General features: G+C 41.8%; 1 protein-coding gene across 1 annotated transcript; it reads left to right on the forward strand.

The window, feature by feature from the left end:
• The first annotated feature begins 276 nt into the window (after positions 1 to 276).
• Positions 277 to 24,451, forward strand: LOC135526925 (gamma-aminobutyric acid receptor subunit rho-2-like). Its single transcript, XM_064955594.1, has 9 exons — positions 277 to 423; positions 2,270 to 2,389; positions 17,432 to 17,499; positions 21,094 to 21,317; positions 22,280 to 22,362; positions 22,722 to 22,862; positions 23,100 to 23,252; positions 23,564 to 23,755; positions 24,093 to 24,451. Exons 1-9 carry the CDS (start codon positions 300 to 302, stop codon positions 24,443 to 24,445), a joined length of 1,458 nt encoding a protein of 485 aa, XP_064811666.1. The 5' UTR covers positions 277 to 299; the 3' UTR covers positions 24,446 to 24,451.
• The last annotated feature ends 579 nt before the right edge of the window (positions 24,452 to 25,030 follow it).

Below are 25,030 nucleotides of genomic sequence, written 5' to 3' on the forward strand. Positions count from 1 at the left end.
GTGTGCTTGCTGTGAGTCTGCGTCTGCTACAATGACCAACAGTGTGGTTGCGACCGACTGCTGCGCGCATCGAAACAACTGTGCAGTTGCTAACCAATGACAATCGGAGGAAATCTTTCGGAGTATAGATTTCCAAGCAGCCGTATTTATACACAACCTACACATCATCAAACCCTTTTGCAATGCCTGTCAGAACGCTTGGTTGTCCGTGAGCGAGAAGATGCGTTGGTATTCAAAGCCGTATACCTGTAGGACAAGTCATGGACTGAACGGACTTTTGGACTCACTTGTGGAATTTTATGCTTGCCCGTGGCACGATGCCTTATCTGACTAAACCGCTGTTTTTACTCTTCTGTTTGGTCGTTACCGGGGAATGCCGTAGGCTTGGACACCGAGTACGGAGATGGACGGAAACCGTGGAGACGGCAAAGCATGGACCAGAGACCACAAAGCATGGCCCGTAAGTGGTACCCGAATATTGATCACCCAGGTGTGGGTTTTTGGTGCGCAATGGTTCAAGATCTGTTCCATGTCTGTCTGTCAACATGGTTCATTGCTATGATGTGTCTGGTCATCTGAGGGGTACACAATATTCTTCTTCATCAAAGGTTGAATTTCACAAAACTTGATATCACCCTTTCTTGATGCAGTAGATTGGAACATCATGATAAACGCGGATGATGATGAAGTAGAAAAATAAGATGTTGATGATCATTGCGACGAAGATGATGATTGTAAACATAGTGATTGTGATGAACCACGCAGACAATCAAAATGCAGTGTTAATATAGCCTAATCATTCATTGTGCACTGCAGACAGAATTGGACATGGACAAAATATTCAATGACTACAGTCATTATAAAGGGATATATGAGAAAGATCTCTATCTGGTAGCAATTGAGCCTGAGGATGAGGTTAAAGAGTAAAGGGACATATGAGAAAGATCTCTATCTGGTAGCAATTGAGCCTGAGGATGAGGTTAAAGGATGAAAGCAGTACAAATGCATCATGACCCAGACAGAAGGTGGTCGTTTCAAGTTTTACACTAGACAGCCAGGGTAGAACCTATAGGTACTTGTTGTTCCTACTCATCAATGACAGATTAGCAGCTGGCTGCCAGTGCCTCCAGTACGATCAAAGCACGACCACGTCTCTCAGGCTCGTTTTGTCTATCTGTCAAAGATGGGAGCGGGCTACAGATGACATGTTACTGTTATCATCAGGGCCAGCTCCAGGCATAAAGGACATAAGCACTGGGAAGCTTGATAAGCTAGCTCACATTGCTAATAAAACGTTAGCTAGCTTGCTTAACATTGACATATGGTCAAACTAACTACATTCTCCATATTGACAAGTTCTAATTGTCTAAAAATGATTTGTAATCATCTTTTGATTGAAAAGGTGAAAGGTCGGTAGTTAAACATCACAACTTAGCTACTACAGGAACATCATTTTCTCGGAGTTTCCCATTTGGAGGGTCGTTCAAGTGCAATTTCCCACTGGGAACTGAGCTTCCAATACCACATGAAATCAGTAATGGCCAAACGTGTAGAATAGCAGGAAATTTGCTTTCAAATTAATTTGAAAAACTGAAATAAATTATCTCCACCCCAAAATGAGTTCCATGAAATATGTCATAAAATTGCCACATTTTCTCTCCGCCCAATGGCAAAATGTGTAGCACTTCAGAAAACTTGCTTTAAAACCGGAACATTTTCTCTACACCCGATGGCAAAATGTGTAGAATTGCAGGAAATTAACTCTAAACTAAAAAATGATCTCTCCACCATCAATACAGGGGGGAACTAAAATGTCTCACTTAGGGCCCCCAAAAAGCTGTTGGCCCTGGTTATCATTGAAAAGCAACATTTCCCATTCAGCTTTGATTGTGCTTGATATTTACATTTTTTATTTAACCTTTATTTAGGCAGTTCTATTGTAGTTATATTGTTCCCATAGAGACCAAGGTCTCTTTGGCAAGGGAGCCCTTTACAAGAATAGGCACATTTGTAACCAGTGCATTTAATGGAGTCAAAGGCTTCCCAAATAGCACCCTATTCCCTATATAGTGCACTACTTTTGTGCACGACCAGAGCCCTATTGCATTATACTTATACGTAGTACACTAGGAAAAAGGGTCCCGTTTAGTACAAAGACACATTCAGATTCCTAATGGCTTTCGCAATAACGCCAATTTAGAATGTCCTTTGTGTAAATCATTCCACCAGTTATCAACTCATCATTCATTAATATGGTGTTGTCTTGTTTTGTCATCTCCCAGTTCCTTGACAAAGAAACCTCCAGATGTGACCAAGAATCGCAAGCTGAAGACAGAGCAGCTTCTGAAAGTAGATGATCATGATTTCACCATGAGGCCGGCATTTGGAGGTAGGGATCACACACATGCGCACGCACACGCATACACACACACTGGCCGAAGAGACCAGATATGCTCTTATTGGATGGTTTTTGGACCCCATTTGTATGTAAGATGTCATGTAAAACACAACATGCAGGAACAGCTGTTAGATTTCCCATTCATAGTATTTACTTACCTTAGTTGAATGCACTCACTCGAAGTCACTCTGGATAATAACATCTGCTGAATGTGAAATGGTGATGCCACGTATGCCAGTTCCATAGTGCTCGTTCACTTCATTTAGTTACTGATTTCAATGGTTTAGCTGTTAGTTCATTCAGAGTACTGTCCAGCATGACAGGTGAATTACACACCTTCAGTAAAGGGAGAGAATGTGCTCAATTCTTATCCTCCAATTACATAAAATAAAACTTTATTTATACAGCACATTTCAGACATGGAATGCAACAAAATGATCTTTGCAGGGGAAAAAACTAATAAAAACAATGAAATATTTACCACAAAACAAACATAAGAGGATAAAAAACTAAAGAATAACAATAACAACTGAACGATTAAAAAGCACACTAAGGAAAAGCAAAGCTAAAACGGTGTTTCAAGATTTTAAAAAAACAATTATCCACCGTTTTGCCCTGCTCAGGATCTCTTGGAAGGCTACTCCAGAGGCTGGGGGTATAGTAACGAAAGGCTGCCTCTCCATGCCTCTTGGTCCGAGGCTTTGAGATAGTTAAAAGGCCAGTGCCAAAGGACCTGAGGGACCTACTGGGTATGTAACTTAAAAGCATGTCTGACATGTATTGGGGTGCACAATCGTGGGTTGATTTAAAAACTTCATTGGTTAAATAGATCCTAAACCTATTTAGAACTCGACCGGAGAGTGCAACCCACCTCTCCAGTCTGTCAAGAATGACCTCATGGTCAACAGTGTCGAATGCATCACCTTAAATCCAAGAGTACAAGGACAGAGAAATGTTTGGAATCTGTGTTGGCTTTAAGATTGTTTACCACTTTAATTAAAGCTGTATCTGGGCTGTGATGGGCCCGAAAACCAGATTGGAACTTTCCAAAGATACAGCTTAAGAATGGAAGGTTGGAGATTGGCCCAAAATTGCTAAGAGCTGAAGAATCTAGATTACTTTTATTCAAAAGGGGTTTCATAGCAGGTTTCAGTGCAAGTAGGAAGTTGCCTGTGAACAGGAAATGATTAACAATAACTTGCACTTCTTCAGATATTAAATTAAAAACTGTTTTGAAGAAGGTGGTGCGGATTGGATCCAGAAGGCAGGTAGAAGGCTTATTAAGTTGTGCTATCAATATCTTGAACATGTCTGTGTCAGCCAGGGAAAATAAATCCATAGTGCCTTTGCGTGGTAGGCTCGGGCACACATCATCAAACTTCTCATCAGGTCTTGCTTGACTGACACCCAGCCTATTGTTGGTTATTTATCTCTGAAATATGCCGCAAACTCATCACATTTAGAGGTGGAGGAAAGTTCACATAGGTTTGTGGGGTTAGGATTCATCAGGCCATCAATGGTCAAGAAGACAATTGTCAAATTATTCAGATTATTAGTGATCAAAAAAAAAGAGCCCGTCTGGTATTTCTAATCGCCTTGTATATAGTTGAAGTCGGAAGTTTACATACACCTTAGCCAAATACATTTAAACTCAGTTTTTCACAATTCCTGACATTTAATCCTAGTAAAAATTCCATGTCTTGGGTCAGTTAGGATCACCACTTTATTTTAAGAATGTGAAATGTCAGAATAATAGTAGAGAAAATGATTTATTTAATCTTTTATTTCTTTCATCACATTCCCAGTGGGTCCGAAGTTTACATACACTCAATTAGTATTTGGTAGCATTGCCATTAAATTGATTAACTTGGGTCAAACATTTTGGGTAGCCTTCCAGAAGCTTCCCACAATAAGTTGGGTGAATTTTGGCCCATTAGTCCTGACAGAGCTGGTGTAACTGAGTCAGGTTTGTAGGCCTCCTTGCCCGCACACACTTTTTCAGTTCTGCCCACAAATTTTCTATAGGATTAAGGTCAGGCCTTTGTGATGGCCACTCCAATACCTTGACAATACCTTTGTTGTCCTCAAGCCATTTTTCCACTACTTTGGAAGTATGCTTGGGGTCATTGTCCATTTGGAAGACCCATTTGTGACCAAGCTTAAACTTCCTGACTGATGTCTTGAGATGTTGCTTCAATATATCCACGTAATTTCCCTTCTCATGATGCCATCTATTTTGTGAAGTGCACTAGTCCCTCCTGCAGCAAAGCACCCCCACAGCATGATGCTGCCACCCCTGTGCTTCACGGTTGGGATAGTGTTTTTCAGCTTGCAAGCCTCCCCCTTTTTCCTCCAAACATAACAATGGTCATTATGGCTAAACCGTTCTATTTTTGTCTCATCAGACCAGAGGACATTTCTCCAAAAAAGTATGATCTTTGTCTCCATGTGCAGTTGCAAACCATTGTCTGGCTTTTTAATGGCAGTTTTGGAGCAGTGGCTTCTTCCTTGCTGAGCGTCCTTTCAGGTTATGTCGATATAGGACTTGTTTTACTGTTGATATAGATACTTTTGTACTTGTTTCCTCCAGCATCTTCACAAGGTCCATTGCTGTTGTTCTGAGATTGATTTGCACTTTTCGCACCAAAGTACGTTAATGTCTAGGAGACAGAACGCGGCTCCTTCCTGAGCGGTATGACTGCTGCATGGTCCCATGTGGTTTATACTTGCGTACTATTGTTTGTACAGATGAACGTGGTACCTTCAGGCATTTGGAAACGCCCAAGGATGAACCAGACTTTTTCTGAGGTCTTGGCGGCAGGGTAGCCTAGTGGTTAGAGCGTTGGACTAGTAGCTGGAAGGTTGCAAGTTCAAACCCCCGAGCTGACAAGGTACAAATCTGTCGTTCTCACCCTGAACAGGCCGTCATTGAAAATAAGAATTTGTTCTTAACTGACTTGCCTAGTTAAATAAAGGTCAAATAAAAAATAAAACAAATATTTTGATTTTCCCATGATGTCAAGCAAAGAGACACTGAGTTTGAAGGTAGGCCTTGAAATACACCCACAGGTACACCTCCAATTGACTCAAATGATGTCAATTAGCCTATCAGAAGCTACTAAAGTCATGACATAATTAACTGGAATTTTCGAAGATGTTTAAAAGCACAGTCAACTTATTGTATGTAAACTTCTGACCCACTGGAATTGTGATACAGTGAATTATAAGTGAAATAATCTGTCTGTAAAACAATTGTTGGAAAAATTACTTGTCATGCACAAAGTATATGTCCTAACCGAATTGCCAAAACTATAGTTTGTTAACAAGAAATTTGTGGAGTGGTTGAAAAACGAGTTTTATTGACTCCAACCTAAGTGTATTTAAACTTCCGACTTCAACTGTATATGCCTAGTTACTCACTCAGAATATCATAATGGACCTGCATCTTCTCCTGCTTGTTAGAAAAGCAAAGCACAAAGTTAGGTTATTACTGTCTGGAACATATAAATACTTTGCCATAAATATAATTATACATTAGTTGCGTAATCAATTAGATTTGCTGTCTTGGACCTGAGTTTTAAGCATAGATTTAGAGTAAGTAGAGCGAACATCCCCATTCAAGTCAATGATGTCATAAAGGGTGCACTGATTCTATCCTATTCTACTCTATTTTAATTCTATGGTTTTAAGCCTCTTTTTCGGGTACCTCCGAATAATTACATTTCTGACATCCAGCTATCCCACTCTAAAGCATCTGAAAAGGAATTTTTCAAGCTGTCTACTAAGTTGGCACATACTGTAAACTTTAGCTTGTTATAGCCTACAAACTTGACTCCTCGTGTTCTTTGTGCAGTAGCGTGTTGAGAACAGTTCATGAGATGCTTCATGGATTTCCTGCTCAAACTGTAAGTGAATTTAGAGAGTATTTCTTAGTGCTTTGAGTCTTTGAAATCTAAGCAGTAGACTTGTATTATTGGATGTGTTCAGATGAGACTGTTGCTCAGGGCTAGTCTCTGTGTTGATGCACATAAAAGTTTGCTTCGTTCGTCGCAGCCGAGAAATCTACCACCCCAAACTTTAGGATTGTTTTCTTTGTGACAAAGACAGCTTTTTTAACGATGTTTGGAGATGCTGCACTTGAAAACGAGAGAAAAGAGAGGACAGAAAGAAAGAGCATGCGCAAGTCTTCTTTCCTTTTGATGTTATCTTCTCAACTTGTTTCTTGTTTGGAGCCGATCTGATGAAAGTTTCTGTTTTGGGGGGTGTAGAGGGGCTTGTCTCCTCTCCTCGTCTGTGACAGGGATCATTACTGCAGGGGAACGAATGTATGGCACATCGATCAGCAGGGGGTCACATACACACACACACACACACACACACACACACACACACACACACACACACACACACACACACACACACACACACACACGCACACGCACACACACACACACACGAGGATACATGGAAACTCACCCAGGCTCAAACAGTAACAGTATTCTCCTCTCCTCTCCTCTCCTCTCCTCTCCTCTCCTCTCCTCTCCTCTCCTCTCCTCTCCTCTCCTCTTACACAGGACTAGTACAGAGGATCTAGTGGTTTGTAACTTTCTGCATGCAAATGGCCCATTAAAGGAAATTTTCCCTGTACATGCTTGGCTTATTTTAGCCCCTCTCCTTGCATTTTAAAAGGCTGTGGGAAGTTTAAGGCTAATGTGTGCATGTCTTCGGACCCATACAGTTATTAGGCTTACATTATGAAACTGTTGCCCTCCTACCCTTAGACTGTATAGTTATATAGTTTGACATTTCAGGTGTTTCATCCGACAAAAGTGAAAAGGTCTAATCTAGTGCATTGGTAGGATGGATTCATTGCTATTAATCCTGGGTAAAATAGTGCATTAATGCATTAATCTTGCTTATCCATGAAAAGGGGAGTAGTCTGGTATCATGTGATGCTTGGACATGTAGAGAGAGAGAGCACTGTGCACCATTCACATGATAATGGGTACTGGATGTTAAGTGAAGCCACAGTATGCATGCTTTTCAGAAATGTGCTGGTTTAGTGGAATTAAGGATTTATCTCAGTCCACAAGGTCAACAGTGAGGTTCACTACTCTTTAACCACCACAATAAATCACACAGTGAAGTTCCCTCTCACAGCCGAGGAGTGGTGAGGAGAGGAGAGGGGAGGAGAGGAGATCAGAGGAGAGGAAGGGAGAGAAGAGGAAGGGAGATGAGAGGAGAGGAAGGGAGATGAGAGGAGAGGAGAGGAAGGAAGAGGAGAGGAGAGGAGAGGAGAGGAGAGGAAGGGAGTGGAGAGGGAGTGGAGAGGAAGGGAGAAGAGAAGAGGAGAGGAGAGGAGAGGAGAGGAGAGGAGAGGAGAGGAGAGGAAGGGAGATGAGAGGAGAGGAGAGGAAGGGAGATGAGAGGAGAGGAAGGAAGAGGAGAGGAGAGGAGAGGAAGGGAGTGGAGAGGAAGGGAGTGGAGAGGGAGTGGAGAGGAAGGGAGAAGAGAAGAGGAGAGGCCAACACATTGTAAACACTTTTGCCACTGTGTACACAGAGACATTACTTCTCTATGGCTGGAATATGGCTATGCTCTGCTGTGACATTCATGAATCTGCCAACTCAGAAGTGTCATGAACAGCAGTGATCGCTAACATAATCCTGGACCACCCAAGTGGCGTGTTCTCCTGTGTATGTGTGTACTGTTTTACAGTGCCTTGCGAAAGTATTCGGCCCCCTTGAACTTTGCGACCTTTTGCCACATTTCAGGCTTCAAACATAAAGATATAAAACTGTATTTTTTTGTGAAGAATCAACAACAAGTGGGACACAATCATGAAGTGGGACGACATTTATTGGATATTTCAAACTTTTTTAACAAATCAAAAACTGAAAAATTGGGCGTGCAAAATTATTCAGCCCCTTTACTTTCAGTGCAGCAAACTCTCTCCAGAAGTTCAGTGAGGATCTCTGAATGATCCAATGTTGACCTAAATGACTAATGATGATAAATACAATCCACCTGTGTGTAATCAAGTCTCTGTATAAATGCACCTGCACTTTGATAGTCTCAGAGGTCCGTTAAAAGCGCAGAGAGCATCATGAAGAACAAGGAACACACCAGGCAGGTCCGAGATACTGTTGTGAAGAAGTTTAAAGCCGGATTTGGATACAAAAAGATTTCCCAAGCTTTAAACATCCCAAGGAGCACTGTGCAAGCGATAATATTGAAATGGAAGGAGTATCAGACCACTGCAAATCTACCAAGACCTGGCCGTCCCTCTAAACTTTCAGCTCATATAAGGAGAAGACTGATCAGAGATGCAGCCAAGAGGCCCATGATCACTCTGGATGAACTGCAGAGATCTACAGCTGAGGTGGGAGACTCTGTCCATAGGACAACAATCAGTCGTATATTGCACAAATCTGGCCTTTATGGAAGAGTGGCAAGAAGAAAGCCATTTCTTAAAGATATCCATAAAAAGTGTCGTTTAAAGTTTGCCACAAGCCACCTGGGAGACACACCAAACATGTGGAAGAAGGTGCTCTGGTCAGATGAAACCAAAATTGAACGTTTTAGCAACAATGCAAAACGTTATGTTTGGCGTAAAAGCAACACAGCTCATCACCCTGACCACACCATCCCCACTGTCAAACATGGTGGTGGCAGCATCATGGTTTGGGCCTGCTTTTCTTCAGCAGGGACAGGGAAGATGGTTAAAATTGATGGGAAGATGGATGGAGCCAAATACAGGACCATTCTGGAAGAAAACCTGATGGAGTCTGCAAAAGACCTGAGACTGGGACGGAGATTTGTCTTCCAACAAGACAATGATCCAAAACATAAAGCAAAATCTACAATGGAATGGTTCAAAAATAAACATATCCAGGTGTTAGAATGGCCAAGTCAAAGTCCAGACCTGAATCAAATCGAGAATCTGTGGAAAGAACTGAAAACTGCTGTTCACAAATGCTCTCCATCCAACCTCACTGAGCTCGAGCTGTTTTGCAAGGAGGAATGGGAAAACATTTCAGTCTCTCGATGTGCAAAACTGATAGAGACATACCCCAAACGACTTACAGCTGTAATCTCAGCAAAAGGTGGCGCTACAAAGTATTAACTTAAGGGGGCTGAATAATTTTGCAGTTTTTGATTTGTTAAAAACGTTTGAAATATCCAATAAATGTCATTCCACTTCATGATTGTGTCCCACTTGTTGTTGATTCTTCACAAAAAAATACAGTTTTATATCTTTATGTTTGAAATGTGGCAAAAGGTCGCAAAGTTCAAGGGGGCCGAATACTTTCGCAAGGCACTGTATGTATGTGTGTATTTGTGTTTTTGTGTCTGTCCGTCCGTCTGTCTGTCTGTGTGTTAGAGGTCGACCGGCATGGCCGATTAATTAGGGTCGATTTCAAGTTTTCATAACAATCGGTAATCAGCATTTTGGACGCCGATTACATTGCATTCCACGAGGAAAATGTGTGGCAGGCTGACCACCTGTTACGCGAGTGCAGCAAGGAGCCAAGGAAAGTTGCTAGCTAGCATTAAACTTACCTTATAAAAAACAATCAATATTATTATAATTAATAATTATATTATAATTAAGTCTATGATTTGATATTTGATAGAGCAGTCTGACTGAGCGGTGTTAGGCAGCAGCAGGCTCGTAAACATTCATTCAAACGTCACTGTGTTTGCCAGCACCTCATAGCAATGTTTGAGTCACAGCGCTGTTTATGACTTCAACTCCTGAGATTCCTAAGACAACAACATAGCATGGCAGCAACAAATGACGGTAGCGACACAACATGACAATAACATGGTAGCAACACAACATGGCAGCAGCACAATATGGTAGCAGCACAACACGGTAGCAGTACAAAACATGGTGCAAACATTGTTGGGCACAGACAACAGCACAAAGGGCAAGATGGTAGAGACAACAATACATCACACAAAGCAGCCACAACTGTCAGTAAGAGTGTCCATGATTGAGTCTTTGAAGGAAGAAATTGTGATAAAACTGCCCAGTAAAATAGCTCTGCAGTGGCTGCTGTAGCCTTAAGGCGTTCGCATGCTTCCCAGCAGAAATAGTTCAGAAGAGTTTGTGCATATATTATGATTACATTTTGTGACATTTTTGTTCATTTTATACTTTGTTAAGTTTTTTTTGGGGGGGGTGCTGTTCGGGCACACATTTTTTTCTCAAGGCAAGCCAAAGTCAGTAGCTGAAGTCTACGCCTCTTCGTCGGTGATTGGTCAACAGTAGGGATTCTTTAAAATAGTCTTGGTTGTCATTCAACGAAAGATGACTTGTTTTCAGTATTTCATTGAGAAATACTGCACCAAACATTATTGTTATTATTAGTATTTATTTTTTATTAACCCATCCACCACCTGCTAAACCTCTTAGTTAGATGTCAAATTGAGCGACTAAGATCTCCTTGAGTTATTTTAGATTCATTCAGACTATTCTGTCTATGGTGTCTCAAGATGGACAAACTGTACTATTGCCGCTTTTTTCTAATTCTTCAAGCAAATGTCTTTTAAGGAAGTATGCGAGCACCAGCCGAACTGAAGCATGCTGACGCCTTAGCCTAGCCTACCCATAGCATCTAGATTGGTATTGCCCGCTGTAGCTAGCTGCTAGCCTTAGTTTAGCTTAGCCTAGCCGGAAACATGGCTGGATTTGGGGCAGAGGGAAAAATGTGCAGTTTATCATCCCATTCAACACATTTTGTTATGAGCCTAAGAGAACATTTAGCAGATTCAAAGCTAATTTCCTGCAATTCTGCACATTTTGCCATGTCTTGAATTGAGACTTACAGATGGCCCTCAACCAAAAAAATAATATATATATTTAGGTCGGAGCCCCGGGGCACATGCACTTCGTGCCCATTCGTAAATCCAGCTCTTGCCGGAAATGCTAACGATCATGACCAGATTAAGATGGCAGGGGTTTCTCCTGCTGACCGCGTGGATTAGCACATGATGCACCAGGGACTTCTGCCGACAGCTGTTTAACATCCATAACTCTCTTTCCCAACAAACAGACGAAATGGGCTGCAAGCCTAGTTCAGTTTAAAGGACACAGTTAAAAGTACTGAGTAGTACTGAGATTTACAGTACGGACAGTACTGAGTAGTACTGAGATTTACAGTACGGACAGTACTGTGTAGTACTGAGATTTACAGTACGGACAGTACTGAGTAGTACTGAGATTTACAGTACGGACAGTACTGAGTAGTACTGAGATTTACAGTACGGACAGTACTGAGCAGTACTGAGATTTACAGTACGGACAGTACTGAGTAGTACTGAGATTTACAGTACGGACAGTACTGAGCAGTACTGAGATTTACAGTACGGACAGTACTGAGCAGTACTGAGATTTACAGTACGGACAGTACTGAGTAGTACTGAGATTTACAGTACGGACAGTACTGAGTAGTACTGAGATTTACAGTACGACAGTACTGAGTTGTACTAAGACATACAGTACAGACAGTAATGAGTAGTACTAAGTATTACTGTAACATACATAACACTAGTAGTGACATCGTCTTACTGAACAACATTGTTGGGGTGATAAATATATTTAAATTGAGACTTTTTCTGAATTCCAAATGGCATCTAATTTTCTACATGGTGCACTGCTTAGGAATAGAGTACCGTATGTGATGTAGCCTCAAGACATTACCAGTTTGCAAATGTTTTATTTTTTTCAAGTGAGACCCCATGTCTGTAGGCCTATTTCACCCAAACTTTGTTCCACAAAGCACTAAAAGATGGCAACATGAGGTCCTTGGACAGAAGTGCATGGGGTTTGCATCAGTGCATTTTTTATTTAGTCACTCCAGGAGGTCTTTTTACCCTCAGTTGATGTCCTTTAAAGACATTTATGTGCAATATGCTGCCACGTTTCTGATGTGGAGTTGGAGTGTCAATATTATGAGTTTTTCATTAATTCATAGGCCTACTATTAAATCATTCATATCATCGTTTAATGCAGATTGACTCCAGACAACTTCTGTCTGTACACAATGTAGAGCCCTGGTGTAAACAGTGGAATGCTCCTGAGCAGAGTGTCTAGACTGCTGCACTATTACATTCACCACTTAGTTCAATGAGTTGAGATGTCACCAACACAGTAAATGTTTTTAACTTTCACTACCAAAGGAGTGCTTTTGCTATTTCAACTAAGGCTCCATACATATTTAAAGGGGAATGGTAACACTCTCCTTAAAATTACCCCTTTTTGCAATTATTATTTATAGTAAAGTAATGCATAAAGATGAATAAAATAAATACATTTGACTATAGAGTTTTATTATAATGTAACTCAAAACAAAAATTAAATGGAGTGTTCAAATCCTTTTTAACTTTTGACATTTTGAAATCCCACACGTCCCAGTCAAGTCATGGTGTTGATATTAGCATGATTCTTTACATACTGTAACTCTAAATCAACATGTTTGTTTTGAAATAGAAATTCAATGTACCAGCCATCACCATGCTGTTAATGTATTTATCTCAAGTTGTAAAAAGAGAACATTGTATTGATGACTACTATGCAGAAACAGTCAGAAACTATTGATCTCCTGGGTCTCTTTTAGTCCAAATGTCAGAACTGGGACAAATTTAGGGCAAATCGAACCAAGGTCAGAGTGAAAGGATGCAGTTTGGCTAACTGTGTGTGTGTGTGTGTGTGTGTGTGTGTGGGGGGGGGGTGTTGTTATCTGATATCCATAAGCCTGATATACACACACGCACACACACACTGAGTTAAAAACCGTAGGGAAATGAAAAGGTTTCCCAGTGGGGAGTGGGGGTGTTTATTCCAACATTGTACCAGCATGGTTTTACCCAACACAGAGTCATATGAATGTGGGTCTAACCCGACCACAGATTCCCCAGGAGAGATATGTACATACATGCAAACAAATGACCAACAGGTTGTAGGATGTGTTGCTGCGGAATATACAGTAGTATCTATGGCAGAGTGAAACAACCATGCAACTCCAGTTCTAGATCGTTCCTCTGGCTATAGTTATGTGTCCACATGATGGTAATAGATGTCATTTAGAGTGAGGATGTAGCACTAAAGTTAGTTACAGTATTGTCTGTGCTAGTTATCCCAATTAACGAAAGCCTTTATTTCACCCAATGATGCAAACACAAATAGGAAGTTGCATCATGTACATCATATCGCATGTAGTGGCAAAGCTGGTTTGTTCTATAATTGCTTCCACAGACAAGCTAATAACCATGCATCTTATTAGGGGAAAGAGAGGCACATTTCTGTCATTCCCAAATGGCACCCTATTCCCTAAATAGTACACTACTTTTGACCAGACTCCTATGAGCCCTGGTCAAAAGTAGTGCACTATAAAGGGAATAGGGTGCCATTTGGGATGCTCTTTCTCAGCCCATATACTCTGATTGATGAAGAAGACGGATTCAGAAGCAAAACACTTGGAATATGTTCCTCATTCAGTGATTTTGAACCACATAAAATCTAAAAGCAGCGGGCAGGCAAATCCACATTTACAACCTCTTCTGAAATGTCAGCTGTAATTTGTATTTTCTGTAATGATGTCTTCTCTGCAGTGAATCTGTCTCCATACATCAGTAGATGCTATTCTATCCAGATAATATTTAGGGCTTGTACCCCTCTGCCTCTCACAGACAGTGTATGTTTAGATCCCAAATGACAACCTTTTCCAATGGCTGTGGTCAAAACACTATAAAGGGAATATGGTGCTATTTCAGATGCAGACAGTGATAATTCCTTTATCATTTTAGTAATCCCAAAGTGCCATAAAGACCCCTCCTCTGCTGCTGTCTCAATGGCTTTGGAAGGCACTGACTCTAATCTGGCATTTATCGTCTCCTCTAATCTCATCAGATTACAGACTGTATTGATACATAAAGTGTATGACATAGAGGTATGCAGGACAGTATTTGTACGTGTTATACATACTGCACCAGACTGGCAATGTGAAGTGGTCTGATTTAATATTATACTCATTTTCAGGAGGTCGTAGGTTGTCTGAAACGTAACGTGTTGCATCGGGTCAGAGAAGTGAGTCCAGATGTCATTCACAGTGTGCTGTAACCTATGTTCTTCATCCTGGGCTCGTATTTCTGAAGCGTCACAGAGTAGGAGTGCTGATTTAGGATTAGCACCCCCCAGTCCATTCACCACTCCTACTCTGAGTGTGCCGAGTTTCCATCTGAGATTTTACCCCATTGTTCTACCCAAAAGGCTCAGACTTTTCTGCTTCCATCTATGCGGGCCAGCACCCCATGTCTCACTGGGCCACGGCTCCAACGGACCTGCTCTGATTTAGAGCCACTGGTACTTTTCAGATTGTATTTACATAGCAATGGCTAACTGTGAACTTTAACACTTACTTACATTTACATTACATTTACATTTAAGTCATTTAGCAGACGCTCTTATCCAGAGCGACTTACTTACAAAGCATTCTGCTTGCCACAAGTCTTTAGTGTCACACTCCTGATAGAAACACCATAATACTAGAGCTCACATTATCATTAAACACTGGCGACAAGCTGGTGTGGGGTAAGTCTTAGGTGGAAGTGCAACATGGATGAATATTGAATATGGCCCTGTGGGTCTCGTATGGTCCTCCTTTGAATTACACAGATTTAAAATGTACTTACTGGTGGCCCCTGTGGGCGTAACAGGGATACTGCAAGTCCAGTTATTACATGGAAAGGCAGAGAAGACAGAGGCTTTTCTAGAACTTGGCCTAGTTTTTGTTGTCAGAGTGCAGTTGCGTAATGTGGGCTTGATTCTTTGCTCCTCTGCCCCCGAACTGCTGAATTGGTTCTAAACCCTATCGTTTCCGCTCCCTTTAAGTCTACAGTACTAGACTTGAGTCAGGTTTTGACGAGTGAGTCATTGCCGAGCAACAATTTCGCTGTAAAGTTCAAAGCTGAATCATTGACTTATTTGCCTGTAAGGAAATACGGTAGAGAAGCTGTAACTAGGTGTCACCGTCTATGAGCCACCTGATACTTTAAATACGGTACAGAAGCTGTAACTAGGTGTCACCGTCTATGAGCCACCTGATACTTTAAATACGGTACAGAAGCTGTAACTAGGTGTCACCGTCTATGAGCCACCTGATACTTTAAATACGGTACAGAGGCTGTAACTAGGTGTCACCGTCTATGAGCCACCTGATACATTAAATACGGTACAGAAGCTGTAACTAGGTGTCACCGTCTATGAGCCACCTGATACTTTAAATACGGTACAGAAGCTGTAACTAGGTGTCACCGTCTATGAGCCACCTGATACTTTAAATACGGTACAGAAGCTGTAACTAGGTGTCACCGTCTATGAGCCACCTGATACTTTAAATACGGTACATCCACTGTAACTAGGTGTCACCGTCTATGAGCCACATGATACTTTAAATACGGTACATCCGCTGTAACTAGGTGTCACCGTCTATGAGCCACCTGATACTTTAAATACGGTACAGAAGCTGTAACTAGGTGTCACCGTCTATGAGCCACCTGATACTTTAAATACGGTACATCCACTGTAACTAGGTGTCACCGTCTATGAGCCACCTGATACTTTAAATACGGTAGAGAAGCTGTAACTAGGTGTCACCGTCTATGAGCCACCTGATACTTTAAATACGGTACAGAAGCTGTAACTAGGTGTCACCGTCTATGAGCCACCTGATACTTTAAATACGGTACATCCGCTGTAACTAGGTGTCACCGTCTATGAGCCACCTGATACTTTAAATACGGTACAGAAGCTGTAACTAGGTGTCACTGTCTATGAGCCACCTGATACTTTAAATACGGTACAGAAGCTGTAACTAGGTGTCACCGTCTATGAGCCACCTGATACTTTAAATACGGTACAGAAGCTGTAACTAGGTGTCACCGTCTATGAGCCACCTGATACTTTAAATACGGTACAGAAGCTGTAACTAGGTGTCACCGTCTATGAGCCACCTGATACTTTAAATACGGTACATCCACTGTAACTAGGTGTCACCGTCTATGAGCCACCTGATACTTTAAATACGGTACAGAAGCTGTAACTAGGTGTCACCGTCTATGAGCCACCTGATACTTTAAATACGGTACAGAAGCTGTAACTAGGTGTCACCGTCTATGAGCCACTTGATACTTTAAATACGGTACAGAAGCTGTAACTAGGTGTCACCGTCTATGAGCCACCTGATACTTTAAATACGGTACAGAAGCTGTAACTAGGTGTCACCGTCTATGAGCCACCTGATACTTTAAATACGGTAGAGAAGCTGTAACTAGGTGTCACCGTCTATGAGCCACCTGATACTTTAAATACGGTACAGAAGCTGTAACTAGGTGTCACCGTCTATGAGCCACCTGATACTTTAAATACGGTACAGAAGCTGTAACTAGGTGTCACCGTCTATGAGCCACCTGATACTTTAAATACGGTACAGAAGCTGTAACTAGGTGTCACCGTCTATGAGCCACCTGATACTTTAAATACGGTACAGAAGCTGTAACTAGGTGTCACCGTCTATGAGCCACCTGATACTTTAAATACGGTACAGAAGCTGTAACTAGGTGTCACCGTCTATGAGCCACCTGATACTTTAAATACGGTACAGAAGCTGTAACTAGGTGTCACCGTCTATGAGCCACCTGATACTTTAAATACGGTACAGAAGCTGTAACTAGGTGTCACCGTCTATGAGCCACCTGATACTGGCATACTTTAGTTTGTTTAAAGCAAAATGAACACAGACGCTGCCTCGCTCCAAAACCAAGGTGCATGAATTGAGGAGCTAATTAAAGAGAAGTGGAAATATAGCAACTTGGAGAACATTGGAAGTGGATCAAAATGCTTGTTCATTGTTAAAACCAACACTTTTTGTCCTGTAGTCTTCATACGTGTTTCTGTATGTTATATATTAATATGCTGTAGTTTGTTCAAATCATTTTTTCTGTGGTTTCTTTCTTTTTGTTTCCCAGGCCCTGCTATCCCAGTCGGAGTGGACGTACAGGTGGAGAGCCTGGATAGCATCTCAGAAGTAGACATGGTAGGTTGAAGCTACCCAATTTCTGTACTCTGAAGTTATGACGCAACAGCTTCAACTCCGCATTGTGGAAATTATGTGAGAGTAAAATCACCACATCATTAACATTTAAGTCATTATTTCCTGTATCCAAATTGACACGGTTTGTTGGAGTATTTTTGTGCGAGCTAAATCCCTTGAGATCTAACAGACTGTAACATATTGATAGTCGTTATTGACCATGCAGATGGGCCTCATAATGATGGGTACTCCCAACTGTTGCTATTATTATATAATGAGAGTGGGCTGAAAGAGGAGGTGAGAGGAGTAGGAGGGGGTGGGGGTGTGGAGGAAGAGGTGTAAGCGGAGGAGGAGAAGGCGTAATGGGAGGAGGAGGCAGAGGAGGAGGAGGCGTAAGTGGAGTGGGAGGGGTAGTAGGAGTGGGTAGAGGTGGGGAGGAGGAGGCAGAGGAGGGGTAGTAGGAGGGGGTGGAGGTGGGGAGGAGGGGACCAGAGGAGGAGCTGTAAGTGGAGGAGAAGACATAAGGGGAGGGGGAGTAGGAAGAAGGGTAGGAGGAGGCATACGTGGAGGAGGAGGAGATGGGGTAGTAGGAGGGGAGGAGGAGGAGGCGTAAGTGGAGGAGGAGGAGGCATAAGGGGAGGAGGAGGAGGTGGAGGAGGAGGAGGAGGAGGCATAAGGGGAGGAGGAGTAGGAAGAGGCAGAGGAGGAGGAGGCGTAAGTGGAGGAGGAGGAGTAGGAGGAGGTTTCAGTTTCTTTGTAGTAGAGCTCAACCCCAGAGGTGTGAGAGGTTGCAGAGAAATCAAAGACACTGATCTGGACTTATCTGCTCTGTCCATTGACTTTCAGCCTACACTTAATTGCAGCCCCAACAGGATTTGAACCCAAAGTTCTGTAAGCTCTGACAGCTGGGTTTAAGACTTGCATTTATATAATATAGTACTTTTTGCAAAGTCATAGCTTTATTTTCTGGGTGTAATTCACTCATTGGATAACTCAACCCCAAATGTCCTCAGCAGCATAGTTACTATCCTAGAGTATGATGATTCACTGGGCATAGTTACTATCCTAGAGTATGACGATTCACTGGACATAGTTACTATCCTAGAGTATGATGATTCACTGGGTGTAGTTACTATCCTAGAGTATGACGATTCACTGGACATAGTTACTATCCTAGAGTATGATGATTCACTGGACATAGTTAGGGTAGGAGGAGGCATAAGTGGAGGAGGAGGAGATGGGGTAGTAGGAGGGGAGGAGGAGGAGGCGTAAGAGTATGATGATTCACTGGGTGTAGTTACTATCCTAGAGTATGATGATTCACTGGGTGTAGTTACTACCCTAGAGTATCATGATTCACTGGGTGTAGTTACTATCCTAGAGTATGATGATTCACTGGGTGTAGTTACTACCCTAGAGTATCATGATTCACTGGGCATAGCAACTACCCTAGAGTATGATGATTCACTGGGTGTAGTTACTACCCTAGAGTATGATGATTCACTGGGTGTAGTTACTATCCTAGAGTATGATGATTCACTGGGTGTAGTTACTACCCTAGATTATCATGATTCACTGGGCATAGCAACTACCCTAGAGTATGATGATTCACTGGGTGTAGTTACTATCCTAGAGTATGATGATTCACTTGGTGTTGTTACTATCCTAGAGTATGATGATTCACTGTACATAGCTATTACCCTAGAGTATGATGATTCACTGGGTGTAGTTACCATGCTAGAGTATGATGATTTACTGGGTATAGTTACTATGCTAGAGTATGATGATCTACTGGGTATAGTTACTATGCTAGAGTATGATATTTAACTGGGCATAGTTACTATACTAGAGTATGATGATTCACTGGGCATAGTTACTATGCTAGAGTATGATGATTCACTGTACATAGCTACTACCCTAGAGTATGATGATTTACTGGGCATAGTTACTATCCTAGAGTATGATGATTCACTGTACATAGCTACTACCCTAGAGTATGATGATTTACTGGTTATAGTTACTATGCTAGAGTATGATGATTCACTGGGTGTAGTTACTACCCTAGAGTATGATGATTCACTGGGTGTAGTTACTATCCTAGAGTATGATGATTCACTGGGTGTAGTTACTACCCTAGAGTATCATGATTCACTGGGCATAGCAACTACCCTAGAGTATGATGATTCACTGGGTGTAGTTACCATGCTAGAGTATGATGATTTACTGGGTATAGTTACTATGCTAGAGTATGATGATCTACTGGGTATAGTTACTATGCTAGAGTATGACGATTCACTGGGTATAGTTACTCTCATAGAGTATGATGATTCACTGGACATAGTTACTATCATAGAGTATGATGATTCACTGGGTATAGTTACTATCATAGAGTATGATGATTCACTGGGCATAGTTACTATCATAGAGTATGATGATTCACTGGGCATAGTTACTATCATAGAGTATGATGATTCACTGGGCATAGTTACTATCATAGAGTATGATGATTCACTGGGTATAGTTACTATCATAGAGTATGATGATTTACTGGGTATAGTTACTATCATAGAGTATGATGATTTACTGGGTATAGTTACTATCATAGAGTATGATGATTCACTGGACATAGTTACTATCATAGAGTATGATGATTTACTGGGTATAGTTACTATCATAGAGTATAATGATTTACTGGGTATAGTTACTATCATAGAGTATGATGATTCACTGGGCATAGTTACTATCATAGAGTATGATGATTTACTGGGTATATTTACTATCCTAGAGTATGATGATTCACTGGGTATAAATCAAATCAAATCAAATTTTATTTGTCACATACACATGGTTAGCAGATGTTAATGCGAGTGTAGCGAAATGTTTGTGCTTCTAGTTCCGACAATGCAGTAATAACCAACAAGTAATCTAACTAACAATTCCAAAACTACTGTCTTATACACAAGTGTAAGGGGATAAAGAATATGTACATAAAGATATATGAATGAGTGATGGTACAGAGCAGCATAGGCAATATACAGTAGATGGTATCGAGTACAGTATATACATATGAGATGAGTATGTAAACAAAGTGGCAAAGTTAAAGTGGCTAGTGATACATGTATTACATAAAGATGCAGTAGATGATATAGAGTACAGTATATACGTATACATATGAGATGAATAATGTAGGGTATGTAAACACTATATTAGTTAGCATTGTTTAAAGTGGATAGTGATATATTTTACATAATTTCCCATCAATTCCCATTATTAAAGTGGCTGGAGTTGAGTCAGTGTGTTGGCAGCAGCCACTCAATGTTAGTGGTGGCTGTTTAACAGTCTGATGGCCTTGAGATAGACCCTGTTTTTCAGTCTCTCGGTCCCAGCTTTGATGCACCTGTACTGACCTCGCCTTCTGGATGATAGCGGGGTGAACAGGCAGTGGCTCGGGTGGTTGTTGTCCTTGATGATCTTTATAGCTACTATGCTAGAGTATGATGATTCACTGGGTATAGTTACTATCCTGTTTCCATTTTCCGGTCATCCACACGTTAGTTAGACATTAAACCCTTCCCATCCTCTCCTCTTCTCCAATAGGACTTCACCATGACCCTGTACCTGAGACACTATTGGAAGGACGAGCGTCTGTCCTTCACCAGCTCCACCAATAAGAGCATGACATTTGACGGGCGTCTGGTCAAGAAGATCTGGGTGCCCGATGTGTTCTTCGTCCACTCCAAGAGATCCTTCATCCATGACACCACCACAGTCAACATCATGCTCAGGGTCTTTCCCGATGGACACGTTCTGTACAGCCTGAGGTGGAGCTGGGGTGCTTTGGGGACGAGGGTTGCAAAATTCCAGTCACTTTTCCAAAATTCCCTTGTTTTCAAGAAATCCTGGTTGGAAGGTTCCCTGAATCAGAGGTAGCAGGAAATCCAGAATCCTCCAACCAGGATTTCTGGAAAATCTAGGCATTTTTGCAACCTTATTGGGGACATTGTGCAGGTCATTATTTGTCATGCAGGGTTGGGATCAATTCAGATTTCAATTCACTTTCTAAATTGACTGGTGCTAGTGCTGGGCTGAAACAAAAACCTACACACGCTGCTCCAAAGTGATTGACTGCTCATATTGTCAATACTTGGAATGATGTACTTAGCTGTTGACTTAAGCATTTTAAATGTATTCAGTTTGGAATATTAATAGTATCCTAACTTTTTATACTAAACATAACATGCTCCTGTGCAGGATGTAGGTATGTTGACACCTAGACAAGAAGATACATTTGCATTTTGCTCCTGTTGTTCGTTAAAATTAGAAATGTGCTTCTGGCTGGTGATGTTTTTATTTTTTATTTTTTTTATCTGCTTTTGAAAACTAGGCCAAAATGTGAAGGTACTACTAAGTTGTTGTTTCATGCCAGATAGTTTGGTCTTTTATGCTGCTCAAAATCATTCACCAGACAATATATGCACAAATTGTGTTTTAATGGCTTGAGAACATGCTCATTGTTATTCATGACAGTGTTGAAGTTTTGAATTGGTGTGTGTGGAACAGTAAGGACAACATAATGGACCAAATGTATTTGGTGTTGTGAACATGTGATTCAGTGTAGCGAGACCGCACTCCAAAAAATGAGATTTTCCAAGTTCTTTGATGCTATTTATTTATTTCAGAAGGCAAAAAGAGCCTATAATATCTACAAGAACGTAATGTTATCTGTTGTAAGGCTCATGGAGGAATCGTAAAGTTGTCGATCTGTGCTGTCCTTACTGTACAGGGTGACAGTGACAGCAGCCTGTAACATGGACTTCAGCCGCTTCCCTTTGGACACCCAGTCCTGCTCCCTGGAGCTAGAGAGCTGTGAGTAGGCTAACTTTCAGAGTTTCACTGAAAATCTTCATTGACCTTTAGAAAATATGTCAGGGCATACTATTTAGTATTTTTTTGTCTACAGTATACACAAACAGAACAGTATTATTGAGAATATCTAAATGTTTTTAAGCTTTGAATAATTAGATGAGTAGACAGGCAAAGAGTAGAGACCCACAGATGTCAATTTCATTGAAAACATCATTGATTCAACAAGTGGGGGACGTCAGAAAGACGGATTGAACTCAGGACCATTGGTTTATACAGTACATGTGCGTTTCCTGCTGGGGTTGTTACCACTGGCCCACACAGGCACCACTTTTATCTCTAACGTTGGTTGTGCCCCCCAGATGCATATACGGATGAGGACCTGATGCTGTACTGGAAGAGTGGGGATGAGTCCTTGAGTACGGATGACCGTATCTCCTTGTCTCAGTTCCTCATCCAGAAGTTCCACACCACATCTCGGCTGGCCTTCTACAGCAGTACTGGTAATAATCACCATAGCCATGTGAGAATCACACATTCACAGAAAAAATCTGGTAACTTTGCAAAAATTCTCTGGTTTTCCAGAAATCCTTGGTTGGAATAAGCAGAAAACCTGGAATCATTCAACCAAAATTTCTGAAAAACATGGGTATTTTTGGAAAGTTACCAGCATTTTTCAACCCTACCAGTGATATTATTATTGATCCATACCTATCCATTGTGTTCCTCCTCATGTACAGGCTGGTACAACCGTCTGTACATCAACTTCACCCTGCGGAGACACATCTTCTTCTTCCTGCTTCAGACCTACTTCCCGGCTACCCTCATGGTTATGCTGTCTTGGGTGTCCTTCTGGATCGACCGCAGGGCCGTCCCAGCTCGTGTCTCCCTGGGTAAGATGCTAGCGCTACTATGGAAGATCAATATTCAGAAGTGGTACAGTTAATGCTGTTTCTAGTGCTGCTTTATCCCCTCATTGCCAGATGTCAGGCTTTCTGTAGTTTTTCAGTTATTACAGTGTATTTCAGAGGTTGGAACAATAAAGCCATCTCTGTCAGACCTTTTTAAAGTGCTGGTGGATGATGAAAGTAAACATATTTAAAGATAGTTTGATTCTTCGACAGGGTCTGACTGTCTTCTTGGAAAAGAATACAGAAGAGAGCAGTCTTGAACTCTTGTTATTTCCTTCTCCTGTTCCCTGCAGGTATCACTACAGTGCTCACCATGTCCACCATCATCACTGGAGTCAACGCCTCCATGCCCAGAGTATCCTACATCAAAGCAGTGGACATCTACCTGTGGGTCAGCTTCGTGTTTGTCTTCCTGTCTGTCCTGGAGTACGCTGCTGTCAACTACCTGTCCACTGCACAGGACCGCAGGGAACGCAAGATGAGAGACGAGATGAGGGAAAGGGCCAGGTCACAGGTAATAAAATGCTACCACAGTACTGTGTGTCTAAAACCTTTTTCCAGGACAAAATCGCAATATCTCTTGAGAATACAGTTTGCTCTTCATTTCATGCAGTTTGGTTGGATTAACAGACACTTCTGATGCGTTATACTTCCTTGTCTCTTCTATGGCCAAATCTAACGTATGCCAACACATTCATTTTTGGTCAAATCTCTCATTGACATGAATTCAAAAGTTCAAATTACAGGCTTGCATCTCAAGTTAGTTTAGTTACATTTTCCCTGGCACAACCTTTGTCTTTCTCACCTTCTCTCCTGACCTGCAGTCGCTGCCCTGCACCTGTGGCATGTCCCAGACCAGGACCATGCTATTAGACGGGACCTACAGCGAGGCGGACACTAACAGCCTGGCCGGCTACACCTCAGGAACTATGGGGCCCGAGGAGGACATGGATATGCCCCGCGACATGATGACTGAGAAGCAGCCTCCTGGAGAACACACAGTGGTCCACCTGTCTGCCAGCAGCGAGTCAACGACAACCAAGAAGAAAGGCATCAGAGCCCTCAATATTATCCAGAATACACACACCATCGACAAGTACTCCAGGATGTTATTCCCTGGCTCCTATATCCTATTCAACATAATCTACTGGTGTTCATACTGTTTAGGAGCGTAGGGTCTACTGTATAGGAGCGTAGGGTCTACTGTATAGAAGCGTAGGATCTACTGTTTAGGAGCGTAGGGTCTAATGTTTAGGGGTGTAGGATCTACTGTTTAGGAGCGTAGGATCTACTGTTTAGGAGCGTAGGGTCTAATGTTTAGGGGCGTAGGATCTACTGTATAGGAGCGTAGGATCTACTGTTTAGGAGCGTAGGGTCTAATGTTTAGGGGCGTAGGATCTACTGTATAGGAGCGTAGGATCTACTGTTTAGGAGCGTAGGGTCTAATGTTTAGGAGCATAGGGTCTAATGTTTAGGAGCGTAGGGTCTACTGTTTAGGAGCGTAGGGTCTACTGTTTAGGAGCGTAGGGTCTAATGTTTAGGGGCGTAGGATCTACTGTATAGGAGCGTAGGATCTACTGTTTAGGAGCGTAGGTTCTAATGTTTAGGGGTGTAGGATCTACTGTTTAGGAGCGTAGGATCTACTGTTTAGGAGCGTAGGGTCTAATGTTTAGGGGCGTAGGATCTACTGTATAGGAGCGTAGGATCTACTGTTTAGGAGCGTAGGGTCTAATGTTTAGGGGCGTAGGATCTACTGTATA

Source organism: Oncorhynchus masou, chromosome 32 (genome assembly GCF_036934945.1).
Source record: "Oncorhynchus masou masou isolate Uvic2021 chromosome 32, UVic_Omas_1.1, whole genome shotgun sequence".
NCBI lineage: Eukaryota > Metazoa > Chordata > Actinopteri > Salmoniformes > Salmonidae > Oncorhynchus > Oncorhynchus masou.